The 10,775-nt window shown below is 35.6% G+C and overlaps 1 protein-coding gene across 6 annotated transcripts; it reads right to left on the bottom strand.

The window, feature by feature from the left end:
• Window positions 1–243: 243 nt before the first annotated feature.
• On the bottom strand, window positions 244–8,797 carry LOC110802527 (alcohol dehydrogenase-like 7). Of its 6 annotated transcripts, none has more exons than XM_056828964.1 (10): window positions 8,624–8,795; window positions 8,400–8,527; window positions 8,240–8,286; window positions 7,727–8,052; window positions 2,616–2,698; window positions 2,373–2,478; window positions 2,205–2,269; window positions 1,966–2,061; window positions 1,714–1,878; window positions 244–584 (listed from the first exon to the last, which is right to left on the bottom strand). In XM_056828964.1, exons 1-10 carry the CDS (start codon window positions 8,679–8,681, stop codon window positions 471–473), a joined length of 1,188 nt encoding a protein of 395 aa, XP_056684942.1. In that variant the 5' UTR covers window positions 8,682–8,795; the 3' UTR covers window positions 244–470. The 6 variants fall into 6 exon arrangements, with proteins under 6 accessions (XP_056684942.1, XP_056684941.1, XP_056684944.1 ...); XM_056828963.1 differs by having other exon boundaries at window positions 8,400–8,536; window positions 8,624–8,793; XM_056828966.1 differs by having other exon boundaries at window positions 2,373–2,448; window positions 8,400–8,536; window positions 8,624–8,790.
• Window positions 8,798–10,775: the final 1,978 nt, after the last annotated feature.

Below are 10,775 nucleotides of genomic sequence, written 5' to 3' on the forward strand. Positions count from 1 at the left end.
GCCTCCTTACTGTTTTATTAAACATGAAGCATACCCATACCCCAATATATAAATCAAGGAATTAGTTGATATTCTATCAATGTGGGACATTTCTCACTTTATACTTTTCACTCTTTTCTTTTGTTTTCTCGACAAGAATTTCCAACAAAGGTCCAGAAACGATATGATATGATTGAATGACTTGACCCTAATTGAGAGCACTCAACTCGTGCTTAAACAAAATTACTTTTTAGAACAAACATATGCATCCTTCAATTTTTTTGTTACCGAGTATTCGAGTAGGCTTGTAACTGTTGTTGCCACAAACATTGACATTATTTTTTTGGGTGCGAGAAACAAACATTGAGATTAAGTATGCATACATTTATGTTTCAATGTGTGACCAAATAAAAATTTCCTATTTTTTATTTTTATTTGACAATGTGTTCATCGCATTATGTAAAATGAGTGGAAGAAGCAAGAACAACTTCTTAATCCATCCATAGCACGCATCGAAGGCATTTCCCTTCTATAAGCAAATTAAACGCTTTATTAATCTCATCAAACTTCATCTCATGTGATACGAAATCATCTAGTCGAACTTCCTGCAAAAATAATAATAATAACGTAGCGCAATTTAGATTTAGTTTTCAGACTACCTCTATACAAAAATGAACGGATGGGAGTATATCTGCAATCTATCTATCTATCTATCTATTACTATATAGTAAAAGAGACACCAGGAATCACACGTGTCATTTTCTGGTGCGATTTTTTCCCGTCAAAATATTTTTTTAATTTTTTACTTTAAAATAAATAAATTACATTACGTTTTTTTTAGGAAACTAAGATAAAAATATATTTTAATTACCATAGATGTGTACTGCATAATATATTATTGGAGGAAAGCTAAATCAATATTATTTTTTCCTTTATGATATAATCTTATTTATGTATTATTATAACTTTTTCATCTGATAAAAAATATAAAAATATTGATAAATGAACTTCTAATGTTAGTCTACTATTAATAATATAATACATGGTAACTGGTAAGTAAAAATGTTAATTAAAATAATAATACATGGTAAGTAGAATAACATATAAGTTTATTTATCAAGATTTTACTCAATTCAAAATATGTTGTATTTGACTAACTCGGTTATGCTCGGGTCTTTTCGAAAATTAGTCTTGAGTCATTCGGGTTTGGTTAACGTTGTTAGATCGTTCTACATACAAATAAACGCCTATAATTTTTAACTTTGTATAGTAATATGCAAATTTAGTTCATTTGAATATTTTTTTACACAACTTTGAATTTATATTTTTTCATATATCCTTTTACTTTAATGTTTTCATAATATCACAAGTCTTTTAATTACTATTAAAATAATAAATTGTTTTTGTAGTAGCTGTGCGTTACACGGGCCCTAAACTAGTTACTCCCTCCGTCCTTTAATACTCGCACCGTTTTGACTGGACGCGTTTGCCAATGCACAACTTTGACCACCAATATCTTTAACTACAAATTATAAAAACTTATAAATATATTAATATTTTGAAATATATATTAAGATGAAGATAACAATATATTATATACTACTATTTGTTTTCATATACTAGAAATAAAATAAGGTCAAAGTGAATTATATGAATAGTGCAAAAAGTCAAAACGGTGCGAGTATTAAGGAACAAAGGGAGTATTTAATTTGAAGTACTCCATATATTAATTACCTTGTCCAAATAACGTTTTACAAGGATAGGAATATCAGATTTCGCCTTTAGACCTCCAAACAATGCCCCTGTTAGAGTTTTGCCGCTACACAATACATTAGCAGAAGTGAGGCTCAGTTGTGAACCTGGCTTGTCCACTCCTAGCACAACCGTTTTACCCCAACCCTGTGAAACATATATAACATTATATACATTACAAATGTAGTTGAACTTGAAATTGACAGAAAGAAGAGATGAAAGATAACAAGAGACCTTTCGGCAAGAAGCATAAGCTTCCTCTACCAAAGTCGACATGCCTACACATTCGAAACAATAATCTGCACCTCCGTCTGTCATCTCGCATATAATCTGCTCAACAGACGAAAAGGGAGGCTTAACTAAATAGACCTAACTAGCAATTAACAAGCCATAAAGGTAGGTGAAATGCTAAGTACTCCAATAAAGTGTAATGCATCAAAGTTAATTAACAAGTTTTGAATTGAACTAATCACCTGGCTGACAGATTTATCCTCACAACTTTTAGGGTTGATAAAGTCGGTGACTCCAAACTTTTTACCTGAAACAGAAGATGAAAAAGGAAGATCAATCAAAATCATACTATATACAGAATTACAGATCGATGTGTGAGATTGAAATTGTAGTGTATCAGTATGTATTACCAATTTCAAATTTATCCGGGTTTACATCTACTGCTATTATTTTAGTTGCTCCACAAAGCCTAGCTCCCTCTGCAACCTTTGAGGTCCAATAAAAGTCGTAATAAACCTCAATATTATATGTTGATCATCAATCAGTAACAGAACACAACCAAGTACAATTTCAATGATCATAATAGCGTAACACTAAGGGATGTATCAGTATATAGCATAACATGAATAACATGATATGTATGGTTGTCTTACCGCCAATCCAATAGCTCCCATGCCAAATATAGCAACTGAGGATCCAGGTTCGACATTCGCAGTCTTCCAAGCAGCACCTATCCCTGGAAAGACCATGATCAAACATGTTAAGAACGGTCTCCAACTTTATAGTCTTAAAACATCATGATAATTTGTATATAAATTACCAACTTAAGCATGCCATGTCATCGTTGTGACACGACTTAAAGGTCACATGTTGCGACTTTTATCATTTTTGTACCAACTAAATTGATTACTCAATATTTTAATACTGTGAAAACCTTCAAAACAGGACATCATATGCACAACAGGATACCCTGTTAAAATTCCAGGAAAGGAACCTGTTGCAACAAATTCCGATTCAGGGTACCCTGTTATTTTAAATTTTTTAATAAATAATTGATATTTTATTGAAAAATTATCTACTTTATGGTTTGGGCTTTGATTGTTTTATAGTTTGGGCTTAAGTTGTAATTCTATATTTATATTTTACAAAAATTTGCTTGGATTGTTTTATATGTTGGGCATGAAATATTTTTATATGGCTCGGTTCCTTTTTTTGGGTACTCCGTGTTAGAATTAGCACGTACAGGGCACCCAACATGGTACCTGTTTCAAAAAATTGAGAACCGGAACCTGAACCTGTTGCAATAATTTCCCAAATTTGTTATCCAGAACCTACACAACAGGTTCCGGTTCCGAAACAGCAGGTTCCTAACAGATTTCGGTTCCAATTTTGGATACCCTAGACTTAAATTTTGATACTTTGTATATAAATTTTTGATACTTTGCCAACTACAATAATTACTCAACGCTTAAATATTGTGAAACACCTTCAAAGTTCAAAACAGGACATCCGACATCATATGCAAGATAAAACGTAGTAATGTATATACAAGAGCAAATTTACCAATAATTAAGGAATTGATGTTCAAACTTGAAAATAGTCTTTCTCCACTTGAAATCTTAAGACATACTGCCGATAATAATGTGTATAATTTCATACCCTTACAAACAAAAATGGGTATCTCTATTATATAAAGGAACAACTGAGGGCGTTTTGGTAACTCCACTTTTCGTGTCCCCAAGCAAAAAGACCCAAATACCCTTTACAGTTAAACTCTAAACCTCCCTTCCAAACCCTATGATCGGGCACCTTCTCTCTCTCAACTCCAGCGACTATCTCTCTTCCTCTCTACTTTCCATCTGATCTCCTCTAATCTCACAAACCATATGAGCGGTGCCAATTTAGATGGAAACTCAGACGGAAACTCCCTTCTTCCGCCGCCGATGATACCAGGTACCACCGCCTGCCCTAGCTTCCTCCAAGAAACTCCCTTCTCCCTCCGCCGCCGCCATCAAGATACCCCTCCCCGAGGACGACTCCGACGATGATACCACCGATGAATCACCGCTGCGCACCATAAAGTCTAGGCAACTATCATTTATTCTATGTTTTTTTGGAATTTTTAATTTTTTTTTAGAAAGTTATCCCAAATCTGGGGTTTGACATATAATTGGAAATTGATTGTTGATTTTGGGTATTTAGCATCTTTTGCTGATTTTATTTGATGAGGATTAGGGTTTTTCATCATCCGATTTATGGGTTTCTGTTAAAATTTGGTCAATTTTATCATTGTTTGTTAGTGCAATTGTTTCTGTTTGATTTTTTTTTCATTTTAGGATGGTCGATTTGATTGTTTAGGGATGCTGTCAATTTGATTTAGTTTTTGTGTTTACTACGTTGCCTAGAACAACAACTTTACCAAATGTGGCTCATTACCGACTTACAATTTTCTAGGCTATTATTCTTCCTATGAAATTCATTAACTTGGGGTGATATTCTTTAGGTAAGACTATGGAATGTTTCGCTTCTGCATTCGGGACAGTGAGACTGGAGGGAAGGAACTGAGCAATACAAGTTCATTAAGAATTTCCTTTCAACAGCAGATAGGCAAGCAACCTAGGCTAATCTTTGCAGCCCATCGTGTCCTTGGTTATTAATCAGACAAATGGTATGGGAAAGAGGGCTCATTTAAAGAGCCAATCGGGAGAGAAAGCCTTCAAAAGCTTTAGCAGAGGTACAAAGTTGATATTGCATTCTATGGACATGTACATAACTACGAAAGGTCGTGCCCTATATACCAGGTATTGCTTCGATTGCAATCGTTTGGGTTACATTGAACCAACCTTTTGAAAGAAAGGTGTTGTTGAACCATTATCATACTTTGACAGGTTCTGTTCAGTTTTTATCTATAGAATCGATTTTACAAGTAATAAAATCAATTTAATATTAAATCTTTTGGAGCTTCCTGTATTTGAGTTATAGGAAATCTTTGTTGAGATTTTTAATCACGAGTCATAGATGAGATATTTAAAAAGCCGAATTTACAATCTTTTTTATTTTATTTGCAAGGCTATCCTAATTCAATTATGCAGATTTTACAATTTAATTTGTTAAGTTGCAGTTGTCAATTCTTTGTCCTCCTTTGAATTTTAACTTTTACTTCAGCAGTTTCAGAAAATCCTGAAAGCGAATGATGATATTCAACTGTAAGTTTAGAACTGAAGGCATCCCCAAGGATTCTCGCACTCACATAACAAGATTCACATCCGATTTTCAGGTTTTTTCCTATTATTTATTTGCCTTTTCCATCATTCCAATCAGTATTCTTAATCCGTCAACTTAATTGCGGTGTGTTTAAAGATACGTGGTTCAATCATTAAGCTATGTGGTTCAAATCTGATGATTAATGAACAGGTTGAACAACTGCACAAAATCTTTAAGTTATGTGGTTCCAGAGTTCAAGTTTCTATGTTTTGTTTTGCAGTATCGCAGTCCTGGAAAGCAAGCCTGGCCTCTTTTTATCAGACAAACAGGTTCCTAAACATCTTCATGTTGTTTTGAGTCCTGTCGCAGGTATTTGATTGTTAAATATTTGTCAATTAGTTTGTCGTTTCTCTATTGTGTATTATGTATGTTACATAGATCTTTATTATTAAGGTGGAGGGACAGATTCTGAGGAACGCAATGTGAAAAGTCAGCCTGGGTTGTCGGATTCTCGACAGGCAGATGGGTAAAGTCAACAAGTGGCTGTTCATTGGCACACCAGGTATACTTAAATTCAGCTTTTATCCCCGAATCATGGCTTAGTTTAGGAATGGTTCTGGTTGTTTGGTGCTCCGACCATGGCCTACTTTGTAAACTGGACCTCCTAAAGGTGCTATGTGTATTAATCTTCGGTTCTCAAATAGCACTTTGTTGATAACAGTGGGAGAGCAGACATATTTAATTTTTATTCTGTTCATGGTAGGCTTTAGAATGATATTATCCCATTGATTGTTCCTTTTCTTGCTTCGTGAATATTGAACTTCCTTGCCTTGGGTGGTAAGACCGTTAAGTGTTAGGGGTTTTGTATTACCTATTCCGAAAGTGGTTCAATGTTGTAGATGACCTTCAACGCTTTCCAAGCAGGTTGTTTCTGAATTTTTCTGAGTTAATTGATTTGCAAAGACAGCATCATAGATACATCATATTGTTTCTGAGTGTTTGGTAATTTTAATGCTAAGTGGAAGATCTGGATAAGTGTAGGATGCTAAATTTGAGATTGAGGATAATTGTAGAGTAATTGTAGGTTTTTTCTGATTTTTTCTGAGTTAATTGATTGCAAAGAAAGCATCATAGATACATCATATTGTTTCTGAGTGTTTGGTACTTTTAATGCTAAGTGAAAAATGAAATTGGATCTGGATAATTGTAGGATGCCAAATTTGAGATTGAGGTTTTTGTTTCAGATATTTGGATTTTGTCTAAAGATCTAAAAAATAACAAGTCGTTATGATCCCAATCCTTTCGAAGAAGAGGTAGAGGTCAATCCCTTCGCTGTAAGTCTCTTAGAATTTATCTTGGTGAAATTTGTCTCTAAAATCTTTAAATCAGGTTATTTGTTTAATTATTGATTTCTTCTAATTTTGTTGCAGATTCATTCAAGGTGCATCCAGATGTCAACTTTGAAGAATTGGCTAACGACTTCAACGATGTACAGTTGAAGGCCGTATGTGTTGAAGCAGGCATGTTGGTTCTTCGCCAAGATGTGAGGTATGGGTTTCTCTCCCTTCTTTTTTTTTTTTTTTTTTTTTTTTTATGATTTTCCTTTCTCTTCTGTTAAACTTACCAACTTTGTTTCCAATTTTCCAGGTAAACCACGAGGACTTCAATGAATGCATCATTCAAGTCCAAGCAAAGAAGAAAGCAAGCCTAAATTATTATGCTTAGGTCTCACTTTTTCGTTTATTAATTTTTGTTTTTGGAGTTTATAGTAATTGTTCTGCAAATAAAACAGTGACGTTGTAAGGATAGGATTTTAGTCGTTCTCCTATTTTTCTGTAATGCTATGTACAAAATTTTTAGTCAACTAATTAATTATACCGTCTTTAACTTTTAAAGTTGGTTTTTTTTTGTATTACAATTCTTCATAAACTGTGTATTACTAAAAGTAATGCTTTAGTAATGCTAACAGCTGCCTTTGAACTAAACATAAAGGAGGGTTGTATTCAGTGAGAAATACGTGTTAAGAATCCCTAAAAACAATGAACTTTTTGTTTAAAATTTATAATGGTGTATAAACTGTTTGTCCTTTGGATTTTGTGTTTAACAAAATTGTCCTTATGTATAAGGAAACAAGTAAAAGATAGAGATTGGGAAAAAAATGTCCGGAGGAAGAAATGTTGTTTTCATATTATCTTGCACGCATCGCAAATACATGGTACCCTCTGTTAGTACTTAACTACTTATGCTTTGTAATGGTTTTATGATGTTTGCAATTTGTAATGTTTCTAAGTTCAATAAAGTTCTCTAGACCATCAATTTCAGTCTTTTTCTCTTAAAGTTTTACATTCGAGATGATAGATCGTGTGATTTCTTAGACATTTTTTTTATTACATATATTATTCGGGTGATATATGCTATAGTAAATCTTTTAGTTTTATATCCACGCACGCATCGCGTGCATATAAGACTAGTACTTTATTAGTTAAACTAGTAACGTTAGAAAAATGTAGGACAATGTATATATAATATATGCAAGAGAGTGGAAGGGAAGTGAAAATACCGGTGGAAACCCCACAACTGAGAAGGCATGCCCTGTTGGGAGGAATTTGAGGGTGAAGTTTAGTGAGATGAGCAATGTCGACAACAGTATATTCGCAAAAGCTTGAAACGAACAAGAAGTGAAAGAGAGTTTCCCCCTTTAAATCAGTAAATCTGCTTGTCTCTTCCCTTGGCATCCATGGGGAGACCTTAAATGGAAGCTTCGAACACAAGTTGCTCTTGCTTGATTTGCAATCCTTACATTCACCACAATCAGCTATGAAAACTGGTACAACATAATCTCCTTTCATTATTTCATCCACTCCTTCTCCTACACTCTCTACGATCCTACATGTGATAAATTACTTACAATAATCACCATGCTAAGCTAACTTGATAAGTCACAATACAATTATATAGAAGTATTACCTTTCAATCAATAATTCATAAAAAAGTAAATAAGCTAAAAGTATTTACCTACATTCTTTCACAATGACATCAGATTATAAAAAATAAATAAGCTAAAAGTATTTACCCAACAGCCTCATGGCCCATGATTCTTGGAAAGCATCCGGGAGGATCCTGGTAAAAAATACATAATAGAGAATTAATATATGAAAAAAATATAAGGTGTGATTTAACAACAATAAGTACTTACTCATAAATAAATAACAATGTCAAGTGTACATACATACTTTTAATTTCCAGAAGGTGATGTCGCTATAACAAAGTGAAGTGCAAAGGATCTTGATACGAACTTCATAAGCTTTTGGTGGAGCCACTATCACCTCCTCTATCACCAATGGTTGCCCTGCTTTTCTAGCTACAGCAGCTGCACCGTTTCAATAGTCACGTTGATAATGTAATCTGAACGAATAGACTAAATCCTAGTGAAGGCAGTATAAGAGTAAGAAATTACCTTTGCAACGAATAGGTTTTCTTTCTGTGTTTCCAATGGAGGTGTTCATATCTGCCATTTTCTTCTATCTATCTGCCTTTGTAATCACTCATTATACACACTAAATCAGTTAAGTAATTGTTTTTTTTGTTAGTCACAAATTAAAGTTAGTGGGGTTTGGTGGCTACAATGTTATCAGTCTATTATCCTTTTGGAAATTTTTTTATTAAAGGAAACCAAAGATATTTTGGGTCTTCTTTGAATAAGAAAAGTCCAAATTTGCAAACTTGCTAATTTCATAATTTGATATCACTATCATGTTCATACTTGACCCTTACCGACTACCATATACAAAGAGCCAAAATGGGTCTCGTAACAAGTTAGGTGTTATTTTAAGGATATTGTTGTATATTTGTATACAAGTTAGCTCCATTGCAATATACTAATTAATAAAATTACCGAATAGTTTAGGAAAAATTGATTCTAAAAATACAACCTTTAAACGATCTGCTTAAAAAGGGCTGACTTTCCGTTTAATTAAGAATAACATAACCTTTTAAGGGTTCGCATGCATCATAAATGACTTGCTACAATACGTAATATAAAAACAGATGTGGCCTTGAAAACAGCAAGCTCCACCTGGACCTACCATGGGGCAACGTGTGACCCATACTTGCTGGACAGATGCACATGTTTAACTAGAACATCTCTAAAAACAAAGCATAAAGGCCCGAAACACCAGCAAATGTACATACACTAAATAGGGCCCTTTTTAGGTCTCTTTGTTCTATACAAGGACACATGTCCCTATCTCTAAGGTCAGCCAATCATATGGCTAGGGTTTTGGGGACACTTCCCAAAACCCTGGTCCTATAAATAGTTCGACTCCTAATGTAAAAGGGTAATCAATTCATTCCTACCTACCTTAAACTATTATGCTCTGTCTTCTCTCTATAAATTACTTCTCTCTATAGCCAATACTTACTTAGGCATCGGAGGGAATATTCCTACGGGAATATTTTGGTTTTTGCAGGTTGCAGAAAGATCGTGCCAGCGCATACTTGATACCTCCAAGGAAAGGGTGACAATTCATCACCAACAAAGTTCCCACAACATTTGGCGTCGTCTGTGGGGAGGTACAGTATCATGGTGGAACTGCAATCTGACGGCGAGGGGCATAATGACAACTAAGGAGAAAGGCGTCCGCGTGAAAGGAGCCAACACCACATAGAAGAGGCTACTCGGATTGCCAATCGGGAACACTCATCGCCGCGTCCAGGAAGCCGAAGTAATCATTGAGGAGGAGCCGGGCGTCGAGGCCCCCCCTCCTGGTGGACATCTTAGTCCTAGTGTAAAGGATATTGCACTGGATGAAAACCTAGACCTGTCGATTTCAGTGGGGACGCTGCGAGAAATCCTAGCCGGATTCCAGCAACAAATGAAGCAATCCTTTCAACAGCAAATGAGCACCACGCTGCAAGACGAAATATGAAGGAGCATGCTAATCTACAATACCAATACTGAAAATACAGTCCCACAAGGACCCTTTAGCCTTGGTGTCAACCGGATAAGTAGAATGCCGCTGAGATCTAATGTTTGGAGAGCGGGAGAAAGTTCTCAACCAATAGCTAGCAGGGGCGCCAGTCCTTTTGCAGAGCGTCCGTTTGGGAACCGAGGCAATCGAGCCCTTCCAGCTCGGCGAGAACAACTAGTCCGTCCAGTTTTCCGAGTGAATCCTTCCACCACCTTGCGCCCGTCAACAAGGCAGCAAGAACTCTACGAGGCCGATTCCGAATTGTCAGACACCGGATGGACCCCCGTCATGGAAGACAATCCTTTCTCTCTTCCACTCATGGGCAAACTCAAATAACCTCTCCCAGAATGGGCGTGCGTCACAGAATGATTTCCAGCCATCATGAACCCACTTATCACATCCAGCAAGGATTGAACAAGCTGACGTTAAAACACATGAGTACTCCTTTCTGTGAAGCTATAATGAACACTCCCAAAGATCCCAAAGTAAAAACTCCTACCATAGAAGCCTACGACGGCACCTCTGACCCGGATATGCACCTAGTTGCATACCGTCACCATATGTATGCGCAAGGAACCAATGAGGCTACATGGTGCAAAAATTTTCCGGCCACTCTCAAAGGTGTAGCGTCCAAATGGT

This window comes from Spinacia oleracea, chromosome 5 (genome assembly GCF_020520425.1).
Source record: "Spinacia oleracea cultivar Varoflay chromosome 5, BTI_SOV_V1, whole genome shotgun sequence".
Classification (NCBI taxonomy): domain Eukaryota; kingdom Viridiplantae; phylum Streptophyta; class Magnoliopsida; order Caryophyllales; family Amaranthaceae; genus Spinacia; species Spinacia oleracea.